This window comes from Plasmodium gonderi (genome assembly GCF_002157705.1).
Source record: "Plasmodium gonderi DNA, contig: Pgo-contig_625, whole genome shotgun sequence".
NCBI lineage: Eukaryota > Apicomplexa > Aconoidasida > Haemosporida > Plasmodiidae > Plasmodium > Plasmodium gonderi.
In genome coordinates this window covers 1-17,974 of record NW_021629434.1, presented here as the reverse complement: position 1 = coordinate 17,974, position 17,974 = coordinate 1, and the positions used below count along the sequence as shown (strand labels likewise).

The 17,974-nt window shown below is 19.7% G+C and overlaps 2 protein-coding genes across 2 annotated transcripts; one reads left to right on the top strand and one right to left on the bottom strand.

The window, feature by feature from the left end:
- Positions 1-5,967: 5,967 nt before the first annotated feature.
- On the bottom strand, positions 5,968-7,341 carry PGO_003995 (variable surface protein; the record flags this gene model as incomplete). The annotated part of the gene is made up of 3 exons (XM_028691401.1): positions 5,968-6,129; positions 6,263-7,168; positions 7,300-7,341. 3 exons carry the CDS (start codon positions 7,339-7,341, stop codon positions 5,968-5,970), a joined length of 1,110 nt encoding a protein of 369 aa, XP_028547202.1.
- Positions 7,342-15,871: 8,530 nt separating this feature from the next.
- On the top strand, positions 15,872-17,524 carry PGO_003990 (variable surface protein; the record flags this gene model as incomplete). The annotated part of the gene is made up of 3 exons (XM_028691400.1): positions 15,872-15,898; positions 16,034-16,912; positions 17,399-17,524. The coding sequence occupies 3 exons, from the start codon at positions 15,872-15,874 to the stop codon at positions 17,522-17,524; spliced, it is 1,032 nt and encodes a 343-aa protein (XP_028547201.1).
- Positions 17,525-17,974: the final 450 nt, after the last annotated feature.

Genomic DNA, 17,974 nt, shown 5'->3' with positions numbered 1-17,974 from the left:
TTTGTTTGTGCTTTCTTATGAATCCAATAATGTATTATAATCTTCATATTTTTTATTAAACATTTCCTTTAATTTACTTAGCATTTGTTGTAAATATGATCAGTAAGACTCATACTAATAATAAGGAAACGATCTTATCATTATAAATATGGAACATTTTTTAGATATAAATTTTATAATAGTGTGTAATATAAATTTTAATACATTATATATTTTATAAATGAAATTTATATTTAACTTAATACTAAATGAATATAATTGTTAATATTGCAATTGCAGTAAAAGATAAAAATAATGAAATCGTGCACTTATGTGTGGGGGACGAGAAATGTGTGGATTCAGGAAATACTTCTTGTTCAAGTTCATTTACATCATCTTTAATATTATTGTCTTTGAACATATTTACCAATTCATAAAAACTGCTATGGTCGCCATTATGACAATTATATGAGAACTTCTTATACTTTTCAAAAAATTCACTGTTCTAAGGACAACTATCACTATTTTCTTTTAATGTATTAGATAAGTCATCCAGATTGTCATGATTTCAATATGTTTCCTTATTTGAATCTGTTATATGTTGCTCACATACATCAGATATCCCATTAAAAGTATTGAATTTAGCATTTATCATTTTATTATAACATACTTTTTCGATTTCACACGAAGGATTATATCTCTCTACGTATACTTTAGGTTATAATAGAAATATATACAACATTCTTTTTTATTTATATTTGGATGTTTTTTTATATAATTTAAATAATATGCAAGTCCTGTACAATAAGAGATGAATTCTCCATATTTTATTTTCAGTAGTATACTTATATACCTGCACTACTTAATAGTATTTATATATACGCGATTAGTACGAAACATTTCGCTAATAATGTGATTATGACACGTGGGAAATAAATTCCTATAATGAAGCTAAAAATGATAATGATATTGTATAAAATAATTAAACTAATATTTTGTAGTGTAAAATATATAATGTGTTTGGGGAGTATGTGTATTATGAAATGCAGTAATGGGTATTAGAATTTTAATAACATGTAAAGGCATACCTTTATACAATTTTCTTTAGAGCGAATCATTATTTTTTATATACTAGAAATAATAGAAGAAAACACAATTTTTATTTATAATAATGACTTAGGTGATAAAAATATCATAATTATAAATATGTATATAAAACATGTATTAATATTTTTAATTTTTATAGTATATATTTTTGTTTAATTCTTCTCATATATAAAACTACGTTGGTGTAATTTATTTAGTTGAATGGAATAACATCTTTATATAAATGCATAAAGTAAGGGAGGATATTTATAAAGTTATGTTTTATATAAATATATTTAATATTAATGAATAAATTTTTATTATTGTCCTACATAAAAAAATATAACAAATATTTAATTTATATAAAAACTGTAATAGAATGTATATTGATGTAATCAATATGTCAAAAATATTTCATATATGTCTTTAAATGCTTTTGTACATTGGATATTAATGGGTAATAAAATAAAATATTTTGGAATATCATTTGTATGTGTCTTATTTTATTCCTAAATTTTATATTTCTTACATATAATTTAATATATTATATACTTTAATAAACTTTGTGATAGATGTAAATGATAATCCAAAATATTTTTAACAAAAAAATATGTTATCAAGAATTAATTATGCACTTTACACTAATTATACTATAAGTTAATAATTATAACTTCCCTACAAAATGTTTAGAAATAAATATAAATACTATGGTAATAAATTGTCCTATATAATACAATAATCCATTATTTTTCATAAAGGCATACCATTTAAAAATTATTTCATTAAATGTTGTTTTTTATTTTGATCATACATTTATAATACTTATTTTCCTATAATAATTATAAATGTATAATTCAAAATAGAAGTTCCTTAAAAGAGCATTATTGAAATTAAATGAATAATAAAAACCATTTTTGTTTTTATATTTACTATTGGATCAAAATTTTGAACTCTTGAAATAAATATAACAAGGAATATATATTAAAAAAAATCTATATATTTTGTGATATATGCTTTTAATATTCAAAATATTTTAATTATATTTTAGCATATAATGCAATATTGTTGCTCTTTTAAAGTATAAAATTTTTTAAATAATTTCTATTTACTTCTCATAAAAATTATCTTAAAAATATATAGGGATAAATTGTTTTTTATATGTATATGTAATATAAATAACTAGTAGTAAACATATAATTGTAATATATTTTTCTTGATTGTTTATACATGTATACATATTACATTATTAGATTTATTTTATATATGGAAAAATGACATTGTAACATAGTACCTTATATATATTAATGTTGTGTTTAACTGAAACACATTGGAAATAATAATTATTATGAATTGAGAGATCATATTTTCTCAATCATTAACGTGTGTATTGGACACTATATTGTATTTTTATAAAAAAGTGTATGATGGGGCATATAAATTGTAGCATATACTTAATTTTTTTTTTTTAAAATAATATTTATTTAAGTTACTCATAAATTATTATTTTTTGTGTTATTAAAATCTATATACAATTTTGTGTATGCAACAATAGTTGTGGCTACGAAAGAAAATAATGCATCTGTTCTTCTTGAAATTGTATAAAAATATATTTTAAAATAATAAATTATTTTTTAACTCACACTCATATATGTAGAGAGCTAATATTCCACACAATGTGCATTCATTTTAATGAATCAACGATAAAGTATATTACATAAATAATAATATTCCTATTGAATGTAGCAAAATTTTTTTTATAATATTATCGATGTTTCGTATAAGAGAACAAATATATACTATGAGTTAATGAAATCTAATATAATTTAATAAATATATAATGGAATGTTCATGTTGTTCAAGAGATATAAAAGTGTATATAACATGAAAATGCAGAAAATGATATCCAATTATATAATTATTCTATGAATAGAAATATATTAAGGTAGCTTATGCAGAAAACATATTTACATACTAAATATTACTTACTGAATTATGTCACTACGATAAATATGGTAATTTATGTAAATACAAATTGCTTATACGACGTTCATAATTTAAAGAAAATTGCTATTTTGTGTATTTACACTATTAATAAGATCATACAGATGTCTTCATTGAAAAAAACTTTTATTTAAAAATCATTATTGAACTAAAACTATCGCCTGATAATATTTACATTAAATAATAATAAATTAAATATTTTATATATTTTTAATTCCTTGTATAATTAGCTAGAATTGGATTTAAATATCGGTAATTCATTAAACTATTATTAAAAATTCTTAACTGAGTTATATATATATATATATACAAAAGTTATATTTTTTCAATGTGATATATAGAACCTATGTTAATGATGTTTGATTTCTATAATATATAAGAATATTGAAATAAAAAACATTAGTGAAGGATATTATGATGCATTTATTTTTATGATGAGACATGTTATATAATTATATTAATAAGCATTATAATTAAATGTTTGCAATATTATTATTGTATGTTGATTTATTTTAATTTTTTTAAGGTCACATGTTTATCGTTTTCAATTATTCCTAATTATGTGATGTTTTCTATTCGGGATGTTAAATATAAAAAAAGGAATTTTATTCATGATGTTGTTTTAGACTGAAATATAAGTAAGAATAAAATTACCATAATTCTATTAAGGTGCTATAATGATATATAACTTTGTTCGTTTTGTTATATATATATATATATATGTCCAATTTTGAATTTTTTTTATATGGGGAATGAAACACAGACATCCTTTAAATGTAAATTCAATGTTAAAAATAAATATTTGACTTATTTTATGGAATTCTGGTTATATTGAAAATTTATTTTTAAGAACAATGGTTGTGTTAATTCTGTCCCTGATATTAGAATGAAAGAAATAGAATAATACTTTTTTTATATTTTAATGAATAGGTGTATAAACTTTCCTTTTGTGCAAATGTATAATATACAGTATATATCGGACATTTATGTGATAAAACTACTAAAATTTCAAATAAAAGTTCAATAAAAGCTGAAAAATTATAAAATGTTATATTATTTTTTAGAAACATAGAATGAGCTGATATAATAGAAGAAAAAATATTTAAGGCAAAATGTAACATAGTGCTTTTAACAGAATGATAATAAGAATGAATAATATTTATAAAACATTATTTTAAAAAATATGTTAAAAATTTTAAATATATATATAGGAGTTTTTTTAATAATAGGACTTAATAGCATATTACTATATGATTTTTTTTTCTAATTTAGATTCATACTTTTTAAAAATTATGCTAATAATGCACACATATTTATGTTAAACTTATTATATGTGAAATAATGAAAATTTCTTAAAACATTTATAAATTTACTATTTCTATAAAACTTATGTAACTTGTATATATTTTTTAGTATGGAAAGCGATGTTGTAATATGTAAAAAAATAAGAATATAGTTCAGTGCTAATAACATCTTCATATTGAAAAATACATTATTTATAAATTTATTTTACTACTAAAAAAATAATATAAGAAAATTTCATTATTTTTACATATTTTGTTAAATATTTTTACTATGGATATAATATCAATAATAATATATTTTTAAAAATATGTCGATTCATCAATGCTTAAATAAAAATTTTACGGATAATGAAAAAAATTTTAATTACATTACTTATGTTATATGCATTAACACAAGGAACAAGGATAAATTATATTTTTTTCATAATAGTAGATTATAATTTTCACGTTAACATTCAAATTGACCAAAATATACAAATCTTTGAAGTTGTTAAAATGTATGAAAATTCTTTTGTTCATATATTGTAAATGAAATCATATATAGAACAACAATTATTTTGTGTAAAGAAAAATGTAACAATTATGTATATTAATTTATATGAATAAGTGTTATTTAAATGAATACACTTTTTAAAGCAATAGAATGTAATAGGATAAAATTTTAACAATATATATTTGTAAAAAAAACAATATTATACAACGAATAAATTGTTTTATAAATGGAGACAAAAAAGAGTCAAATAAATACAAGAAAAATATACATGATTATTATGTTAATGAATAATTTATATATTAAAAAGTTGTCACAAATTTTTATAAATTTTGCTATTAGCATGTACGTACCTGAAATTTCTAAATATTCATTCATTTTTTGTTTATTATAAGTGCTAAGGTTTCTAATAAGATATTATTAAACACTGTTAATTGTGTTTGTTTATATATTGTTACATTTGTGCTTGATAAACATTCATTTCAATGTAGAGAACAAAATTTACCATAATAACATATATTAAAAGGTATAATAACACTTCTCATTTTAGTTTAATAGAATAAATCGGATATTTCATGTTTTTATTCATTATAGAATCTACTTTTATTATAATTTATCTTAATTTTGGTTACACAATGGAATTATACGTTTGGGACCAGATATATTATGCAATTATATGTTTTGAATTTATTTTAATTTTGTGTATATATGTTAGATTTAGCTGATATTTTTTATAATTATTCGTATAAAATTTTTTGTTGGGAAGAAAAATATCTTTTATAAGAACGTACGTATTAATTTATAATATACAGAATTAATTATATATATTTGTTTTTTAATTTTTTTTTTATACGTTAAAATCTGTTTATATAATAAAATTAGTTATATTACATATATATTACTATATTCTATTTTTTATTTGAATTTATAAAAATATTATTATTGTGTTCGTTTAATTCTTATAATGACATTATTTTATATTTTACATGATATCACAATTTTGGTAGTTGGGTGTTTTTATTTGAATCATAACTTAGTATTTAAAAAGGATTCATAATTATTGTGATAATAAAATACATTTTTAATGTTATATTAGAATTTTTATATTCATAAATTTCCATATGTTATGTCATATCTCTGATTATATGAAATTATATTCATATTATCAGACATGTGATAAAATGATTCATTTTCCAGATCTTCATTATAAGTGTTTCTTGTTGTTTTTGCTCTTTTTCTGGAACGAAACAAGTTACGAATTGGGGTGAACTAATAAAAAACATATTAATTTTATATATTAGTGTATAAGTATTATATAAACGTTTTTTTATTTATTATGAATACATAGCATAAAAAATTGCTTGCTTTATTTTTAATATAATTCAAAAGGCAGTCTATTAACCTTATAAGATAACAGCAAAAGGGAAGATATTCCAGCAAATATAGCAAGAGTGTAGGGTAAAATTTTTATTATATATAAACTTAAATTTGGGTGTTCGAGTTGTTGTGGTTCGATTAGTGTATCATCTGATTCTATTGTGAATAATTCTGCATCTTCTTCGAGTGGGACTGGTAGAATTTGATCTACTAATGATGATAAATTTTTTTCATAACTCGATTGGCATATGAATAAAACTTCATCTTGTTCCGTTTCCAAGGATGGTATTATTTCATTTAAGGAAGCTTTCTTATAAAGATATTCATTATATATTATCTTAAATTCATTTAAATATGAACATGTTCTTTCTTTTATTTTAGGATATGCAGTCCACTTCCCAGAGCAATACTTATCTTTCATACCTTTATATAGTTTTACCACTTTATGAACAAATTCTCGACACGAGCACTTTAATGAATCATCATGCTCAAGCAAAGTTTTCACAATGACATCTATATTCGTCTGAAATATATGTATAACTGTAATGACAAGTGGTTCAAAAAAATTTGTATCGTAAGAATAGTAAGGACAATTATTATTATATCCTATTCTAGTAGATATATTTTTAATAAGTTTGAAAATGTAACTAATAAGATTACTATGAATATGATTTTTTCTTTTGTAATTATATAACCAGATGTTTAAATTATTACAGTGATTTGAGCCAGACTTGCAAACTTGGGAATCATTACAAAATATACCCAGATTTCTTACAACTTTAAAACATAAATCATAGAACTTATCTTGATATGGTTTAATATAATCTTTAAGTTCCTTACAGAATTTATCGTATATTTGGTTCTTCACAGTAATCTCAGCAGATGTATCGAAATTTTCATAATGTTCCCATGTTCCCCTTAAAAAGGGATACTGAAATTAAAAAATATATATATAATTTATATGAATAGATGTATATTCTATGGTTATAATGCATTACACAGAATTTAATACTAGTCAAAATTAATAAGATTATTTCATAAATCATAAAAAAAACAATTTACAAGCCTTCTTATAAGTTCTACGTCCAGCACAGGTGGTGTCATATCTATATAATGAAATTACAAACTGTATGTTAACGCATATATTTATAAGTAAATTCTCAATTTTTATAAAATCGAATTACATATATTATTTATTATTGTGCTTAAAATATAAGTAAACCTATTATTGTTAAATAAACCTTAATTCATTTACATATTAAGATAGAACAATAATATGAAAAATAGACATGATTTTTCAAAAAATATGTTGTAACAACGTGCTATATATAATCATTTTATCAATATATTTCTATAGGAGCATATAATAATAATATAAATAATACGTATTTACGGAAATATATTAAATCAATTTTGCACAAGTGCAATTAAAATTTATTAATCATAAGCTATTCAACAAAAGACTTATTAAAAATTCATTTTATAAACAGACGTGTTAGCTTATATAATAATGTATAGTTTGAAGTATATACATTCATCACTCACATGAATGATTTTTTATCAATTATTTTTTCTCATTTAGATAATGTTATATAATAAATTTCAATAAAAATATAGTTTGTATATATTAAATGAGTAATTATTACATTCATAAAGACAAAATCAATAATATAGAATATATACATGGAAAAAAATTGTGTATTTTATGTTAATAATACTTATTATCATCACAAAGTTCTAACAATAAATGTATGATTATACAATTCATACATTTCACAAAATAAGTGCGCAACGAAATTTATTCTTTCTGTTTTGTGCACAAGCTATTAAATGTTGTCCAATGTGCCAGAGAATGAATATTGTAAAATTATCTAATTTTTATTTTAATCCTCATACATGTACAAAATAAGATGAATGTGTGTAATATACATTTTTCAACACTTAATAAATTAGGCAGATAAAACATACATTTTCATAAAAATTCAAAAAATAACACTAAAGACAGAAATTGTGTTACTTTACATAACTAATTAACTTTTTTATATTAAAATTATATCTACATTAGAATATATTTTTTTATGTATAGAAATATCTATGTAAACAGTTTTTTTTTTTTTTCACATTCTATCGTAAATTAATGGTTGTAAATAGCACAATAATAAATCTATTATCTAATATCACAGCAATATTTCTTTTTGAAACATTACATAAGAAATCAGCTATAATATGTGCCAGGATTTTTGCATTTATATTGCTAAAAAAAAAATATATTAAATAACTAAATATGTATTTAATTGAATATATCAATTTCACACTCTTCAGAAAAATCAAACATATAGGAAAAACAAAGACACCTTAAAGTAGTAATTCGTCAGGATTAGTTTAGGTTTATAGCAATTTTATTATAAGTACAAAAATATCATTTGTACACATGAATACGTATTTCTGTATTGTAAAATAAATATATTTAGAATTGACTCATAATATTTATTAAGGGTTTATTTCTCCATATCACTTTGTATAATGCAGCAATAAAGTATAATTTTATATGACAGATATATATTTTCATATTTTATTTATATTTATGTTACGTGTAATTTTTTATTATTGTGAAATACTATTTTCGTAAAATTTATGTGATGTTACAATATGTATTATGTACAATGTTTAAATTATTTTTATATACTTAAATTTTATTATTTACTTTGTCTATTATTATAATATATTAATAGAATAATAACACAATATTACATAAGCCACAAAAAAATTAATATTACTTGCGCGCCAATTTTAATTAAAGATAATTATAGAACAAATTACACATTATAACTTATTATATATATATTTATATTTTAAGCATTAAATAAGTTCAATTTCTACTCATTCAAATATTAAATACCTTAGATTTTAATGTGCAAAAAAAAAAACAAAAAAAAATTAGATATATGCCATCATATAAATAAAATAGTATAATGATTAGACATGAGTTATTAACATTTTAGCGTGTATCTTATTAGATAATATTATTTGATATAAATTACATATTTAATTTTAACTTTTCATTAAAATTTTATATGCATAATAAATTTTTATAACAAATAAATACGATATACAATAAATAACAAAATTTATACAAAATGCATTTTATATTATTTTACAACTACATTTTTAAAGGAAAACTACTTTTTTCTTTTAAAAAAGTTAATAAAAAATTAATGATCAAAATCATTAAAAACTGATTTTGTATTAATGTAAATAATCTTTAATTAAAAATTATAATTTATTCTTAAAATTATATATTTTAATAGATATGTATATTTGATATATTACTACAAAATTTAAATGTTGAATTTTGAATGAATATCATATTTCTTAATTTTAGTGTTCAGCCTGATTGATATATATTTGAAATTGTTTTTTATTATAATTATAGATCCACAATTATTAATTTATAAAAATTCTTGGATTGACAAGTGTAAAAATTAATTTATCATTATACAGATTGAAGTTTGTTATATAGGAAGTCAATATATATATAAACGTATCTCAATTGTTTACAAGATAATTAAATAATGCACAAAATATAATATATTCATACAAATATTTTCATAGAAAATTATTTTTTTGTTCTAAAATTAATACTCATTGGACGTTTATTAAACCAGAAGTTTTATATATACTCTGTGAATAATGAGAACGAAGTACCTAAATAAAGAGCAATGGTAGCGCGTCTCATAGTGGAACAAATATAGATATTCATAAATATGTATCACACGATGAATTTTCAAACTCATTAATTAAATTATAAATATTATTAAAATGGCGTATAAAAAATATAAATAATGTAACTTATAGTAGAAAAACAATAATATACTTGGTGAAAAATGGGATTTAATTTATGGAAAATTTCAATTATTTAAAATTCAAATTAAAATAAGCATTGAGCAAAAATAAAAACAGAGAAAATCATAATTCAGTAGTGTCACGTCGAATTGATGCTATTGGATTGAGGACCACCATGTGATGAAGCTAATAAGAAGGGAAAACTTTTAATATATTAATCTGTGAAAAATTCATCATAAATAATGTTAGAAAAAGTTTGTTGGATGTGATATATGCATAAAATCATGAAATGTCAAAAATATAACATTTAACATTAACGACCCTTTAAGGGATATAGGACAAAAATAAAACTATTTTTATGATAATATAAGTTTTAAGTATTATAACATACAATTATATATTGAACAAATACATATCATCAATTATTTTTATTATTTATGCATTATTGTTTGTATATATGGGTTATAAATGGTATCTTCTAAATTCTAACCTCATACGAACAGGAATGTATAGAGAAAATGGTATAAAAACGAAACACATCTAGTAGTTACCATGGTAAAAATAGTGTATAAACATTAAATAGAGGTAACTAAGGGTTATATATTTTTAAAATGTCTTGAATGATTAATTTTGTGTGCGGGAAAATTTATATATTTATCTTATAAATTCAATGATGTATTAGATAAGTGAATTAGTCACAATTTTATTATGTTTAGTGGTATATATTAAGAAGTTATAAAATATACTGTAAAGCATGAATATAATAACGAATGATACAACGCTTACATTATAAAAGAGTTGTGCATTATTTATATAATATTAAATCCATAACAATAAATAAGCACAAGTAGATACTGATTTAAATCTTGTTCATAATTGGATTTTAGTAATGATTCTAAAATATAGGAGTTAAAATGATATAAATTTTTATAAAATCGGTGTCGAAGTTTCTTTTAATTCTGATGATTTAGGTAATGTATAAATATTCCATAAAAAGTGTTATTCATATATCCCTTCTCCACTTAAATTTAGAAAAAATTTTTGAATAAATCATATATATGATTTTCATTAATCTATAATTATATTATATTTATTTTTATAAACAATATAAATGAATGACCTAAAGGCATATGTAAGGATTTGTTTAGTGAGTTATAAAATTTTAGAACCATTATAAATACCATATGATAAGATTTACTAAAAATAATTACACAAAAATATTATCACCTGATGTTTGAGATAATATGAGCATAATTTTTTGCTCAATTTATAGTTATATTACCATTACTGTCTCTTAATTTATTTATGAATTATAGTGAAATTATATATTTTTGTTTAAGTCTACCGTTGATATATAATAATTTTATCAAATTATTTTATTAGAAATATTTTTCTTTTTAAAAATATTCGATATATTTTTGCAATGGCACTTAATTCCATTTGAATTATTTATAAACAATACAATTAAAATGATAAGGAAAAAATTATGTAAATCATTGAATGCATTAATTGATTTCCTGATAATTACAATGTGTCTAACATAAATGTATAAAACGTTGGTATATTTTAACATATCATTTTTCTTAGCATATTCAAAGGACGTATATAATTCAGCGTCAAAAAATTTAAATATATTACTTCATGGATTATCAGAATATATGAATAGTTTATGCAACAATTTATATTTATAATTATTGGTAGAAAAAATGAAAATAAAGTTTATTCTAACATGTTTAGTAAATATTCATTATAGTAGAGTAGTAATATTGAATATCTTATTTAGTAATATGTTTAGAAATAAGTATGTATATTAAACAGCATAATTATTGAATTCATAAGGATTCATTAACCTATTAAATAGCATTCTTTTATGAATATAACACAATATTATGAATTATATAAAAGTTATTTATAATTTTATGTACAAATTTAAGGTGTCCTTTGGATGATTATCTATAAATCTATTAATTAAGCAGAGAAAAATAAATAAATTACATTTTAAACAGAACTATTTGTTTGAATACATGTGTTTATTAGTATTATTAAAAGGAACATATTTATAATATTATAAGTAAACTGTGTTATTCTACTAAAAAAATACACCTCTTTTAATCTATCGTTATATAAGTAAAATATTTCTCCAATTTATTTATTTTATGTATAAGAACTTCAGATATATATTAACTAAATGGAATATAACATCTGTTAAATGAACTATTCAATTAATTCATTAAAAAAATCTCCTTTATTAATTTAAATGTCTATATAAAATAATATTTAGTAAATCTTTTTTGGTTACAATACATAGATAATTCTTCGAATAATTGAACCTATTAATTACATTATACATGATAAAATAATTTAGACTACATTAGTTTTCTTGGAGACTAAAATAGAAATTATTATATTTGTTCTATTTTTATAAAAATAAATACTTCAATTAATATTAATAATTTATATACATTTGAATAAATTTACATAATTTATATTATATATTTCTATATAATTTTCGAAGTGTTCAAGTTATTTGAATTACTGAAAAACATAATATACAAAAAAATTTAGATGAAAACATATAAATGTTACATATTTTAAATATTATGTAGTCCATCAGGAAATTTTAGATGGTATAACATTTTTTTTGATTTTATTTTTCAATGAAATGAATGCATATCTTATAATAATTGTAACTATGCCGCTACTATTGTTTGTAGAATTTTATATGTACTTATATTATAAGTTAAGTTAATATATCAGTGAATAAGGAAATTTTTTATGTTATAAATAATTTTATAAACAATATATGTGCTATGATAATAAAACTACTTCAGTATAATATCCTATAATAGCGTCCATAAAAAATATAGACATCCTTTGTAGAGTGAATCAATTTATGATTATAAAAATATTATATATATTTCTTATAGGAAATTATATAACTGAACAGTTACTAATGAATAATGTGGATTACAATGAAGGTCGTATTTCTGAGCTTTATTGCAATTTATTATTGGAAATATTAGAAAATAAATATAATATATAAATAATACCATAATTAACATTACTTATATCATTAGATCAAATTGTAATGTTTGTTAAATACAACAATATTGGTTATAATATCATGAACAAATTTAACTTGTTCCAAAATTACCTTAAATTTTTACGTATAAAAAAATTTTAATCAAAAATCAAGACAAAATTAACATGACGAGGCACCTGGTATTAATATAAAATTAATGTTTTATAAATAAATATTATTAATATGTATATTTTAGAAATTAATTCTCCTAAAGTTATCATATAAGTAATGAGTCTATAAGGCTTTCTCATAATAGGATATTCTCTTGTTAATATACTAAACCTTAATTAATATAAATAGTGTACTAGTGAACTATTTTTTGTATATTTATATGTATTTAAGCATGCATAAATCTTATATCGAATGTATCAATAATTTTTATTATAGCTTAATGTTTTTTAGATTACGATTAATATAAGGAGCAAATATATCAAATTATATATTTTTCTATAGTTTATTTAGCTAAATAAACTATAGAAAAATATTATAATATAATAACAACAAAAAAACACTTCTAAGTATACATATAGATTTGTGAAATCCTTCATAATATTGTTCGCTGTTTTTTAATGCTTTATTATAATAAAATATATATTTACATTTTTTATCAAATTATAAGTATTCTGAAGAGTATAATATATAATTTTAAAATAACAGTAATCAAAATATTTATGAATTTAAAAAATATTATAATAAATAATACTATTTATTAGGAAAATATATAATAAGCATGATTTATATTATATTCATGTTTTATTTTATTTTGAATACATCTGTATATATATAAATTGGATTTTGATTATTACTTTAGGTATATACATATATTTTCTCTTTGTTTAGTAAATCTATATTGAGAAATATGTCTTTGAAATAAAATAAAATTTTACACAAATGAGTGCATATTTTTATAATTCTTAATAATTATTATATAGAATTTTTCAAAAAATAAATTCCTCTATATATGAATTCTATCGATATAAATAATTCATCCAAGATAAAAATGAAATTATTGTTTAAATTGAATTTTGGTGATTTTTATGAATTTAATATATATTCATTAGTAATAATTTTAATGATAAGTAGAACACTACTTTTTTGATGTCAAAGTTCCAATGAGTACCATATTAATAATACTAAAGTAAATATTGAGTATAACAAATAATTTTATACTATAATATATATAATGTCCATTTATCATAAAATGGAACAAATTATAATTAAATTGCAATACACAAATCTTATATATTTATAAATTATTTAAAACATAGTTATTGCGTATTTAATCCCTATAACTATTTACTTATGTTGTTAATAATTTTTTAATAATGAAATATATTTTTTTCGAAACAAAATGTTTATATTTAAATTAGTTATGTTCTATTTAAGATTAATATGCTTCATTGGTTTATCTATATATAGAATGAACAGGGGACATTAGGTAATACTGAAATTCAATAAAATAATTTAAGAGAAATAAAGATTACTTAACATAAATTTAACTTTTTATATTATTAATAAAATGTGCAATATAAATATTAAGACTAACATGCACATATATATGATCGATGAAATAAATTCTATATGAATTATTTTACATTAAATTCGTAGCATGAAATATGGAATATTAAATAAAAATGTAACTTATATATATATTATAGGGTTATGTCAAAAATAAAAAAATAACAAGTGAAATAAATGTGTTATAATATTCAAAGAATTATGAGAAAAATGAATAAATTTTTATTACAAAAAAATAACGTTTAATAAGCATTATGCTATTATTAAATTAAGCACTTATTTTTTTCTGCGACTGAAAATGATATATCAATTTAATTATTTGTATTGTAAATTTATAAAATATATAATTATAATAACGATATTATTTTATATTTACATATAAATTATTATTACATTATTACAATAGATGCTAAGTAGATATGGATCTAAAGAGAAAAATTACATAATATAAAATTAAATAAGCATAATAAATATATTAAAAACAAAAACAATAAATATTTATATTTTATTAAAATGCATTATATAATATAATAATAATTGAATCACATACCACTCAATATTTTTATTTGTCTTAAATGCATTAAATTCAGGTAAAATATATATATATTCTTATTAATTATATTCATGTTAGATAAAAAGATTTGATGTTTCAATAGGAACAAATGAAAAATGTACATTATGAAACTTGCATGATATTGGCATTAACTATGAAATTAAAATATATATATATGATACAATAACAATTATATATATAATTTATAAATGATATTATATATTAAAGTATAAATATTCTCTAATTGAATTTTATATTATATAATATTTTTACAATATTTTCGTACTTTTATACAAATAATATATTTTCCACATTTAAAAAACATGTACATATTTTTTTTATATACGCATATTATATTATTTACAATTATTAATAAATTTAAATATCACTAATGTATGTTACTTTTCATATATTCATGTAATGTAGTACTTTTTTTTTATGAAATCAATGTATACTTTCCTTTTTTATTATATAAGATTAATTTTATTAAAATATGAATTAAAAAATTACAGTAATAATTATATATATACATATATTAATAAGCTTTGCATAAGATTGTAATATTACAAAGTCTTAGTTATATTCATAAAAAATACAAGAAATATATTTTTGTAATTATTTTACACCTATATTCAAAAATGGTAGATAGTAGTCCTGTGAATGGTGTATGCTTTTATTAATTAAATTATAATTTACCATAAATAATTTATAATTATTTCTATATTTGCAAATAAAGAATAGATTATTTTAATAAAATTATCATCTTATATTACTACATATATCATAACTTTCGTTTATAGATTGATATTAGTATGTTTCAACAGTGTCGAAATACTTATAAGGATGCTAGTGTACATTCTACTAGTAGCCTTTCAGGCAATGTTGCGTTGCAGGCATGTAAGAATTTTTGCGAAAATATAGAAAAATTAACAATTCAGGGGAAACATTTTAATTTAAGTTGCATGGAGCTTTGTATATATTTGAATTATATAAATCAATATGAAGAAAATAGAAATATATATTGCATGTACTTCAACTACAAAATACATGAGCTAAAAGAAAATTTTAATCTTAATTGTGATAGTGTAGATGAATGTTATAATGAAATGATAAAAAAAGTTACTAATGGAAGCTGGAAAATACCTGATGTATGTAAAGGATACATTAACGGAATTGATGAAAAGACATTTAATGTAATGAAAAATCTGGATGAATTATATAAGAATTTGGATTATATATGTAATGGCGATCAGACAGACGATTGGTGTACAAAATGTAATGAGACTTACAAAAAGCTTTTATGTATAAGTCGAAATGAAAAACGCATTAATTTAAGTCCTGTACTACAAAAATTTACGATTGATTTCAATAGTTGTAATAAATGCAGTAGTTTTGATTTGAACCTAGAAGTTATAGAATCCAATATATGTGAGATTACAGAGAGAGCCGCAAACAATATGTTGAGCAGAGTAGAAAGAACAGAATCTGAGGAAATAATAGATCCCACTGTTTTACATTTACAAAACAAAGATAGAGCAGTACCAAAGACCAAAGAAGCATCCATAGCTATTGAAGTAGAGAAAAATATAGACACAAATAGATCGACAGTAATAAGGTTATTTGCAACCACGGTTGTTATAACATTCGCAGTGTTAATAATGATATTCATTTTATATAAGGTTTAAAATAAATATAATTTAATATATATATGTTGTATTTCATATATGTTAACGATGATTATTAAACATTTATGTGAAATTAATAAAGTATTCATAAAAATACATTATTTTGCATTTGTTTTCTCTATATCTCTTATTTTTATATATATACAACCAAAGGGAAAGATGATAAAAAGTTTCTTTTTTTTTTGGAAAGAAAAAAAATATTATAGTAAACAGAAGGAATCATACGAAATGACTCAAAAAAAATTGTGTGATAAGTATAAAATAGGTTATGAATGAATATGTTAATCCTATTAAACACAATAACAGTTAATAAGTTCATAATGTGCTCATAAAATAAAATCAAATTGAAAAACCTTTTTTTTATAGCGAAGTAATAATAATAATTATCAGAAAAAATTGGATATATAATGATATAATTATAATTAACATTTCCTAAGGTTTTTTTAATATATTTTCCTAAATTATGTTTAAATTATGAAGTATTCTTATGCAAAATGCAATAATAACATTTATGAAAAGCATGAACGTAATAGTAATATATTAAAGTATATTGACAATTGTTACATTATAAATTTAATAAATAAAAATATAGATATTCATATTTAACATATTACGTACGATTACAGAATTAAATTTAAGAACTGTAATTATATTTTTTTATATATTCTATTAAAAAAATAAGGGAAAAAATATATTAATCAGCACAACATAAATATACATGCTCGTATTATATATAATATAATAAAACCCTTATATTATAGAAAAGAAAAATTATTTTTCATGGTTTTCGGTTTCCGAGTTCATCGTTTATAGAACAGAGTTTATTTTTATTGTTTACTTTTTATATTAGATATACCATTACTTATAATAGAATATAATTTTTATATATTCGTATTATTTACATATATTATATAATAATACAATATATACATGAGCTAAAAATAGGATTTTAATTAGAATTTACTATTATAGAATTTGAAATGAAAAAATTATTAAATATATTTATATTCAATATTTCCTATTTAGACCTCTGAATATATATATATATATATATAT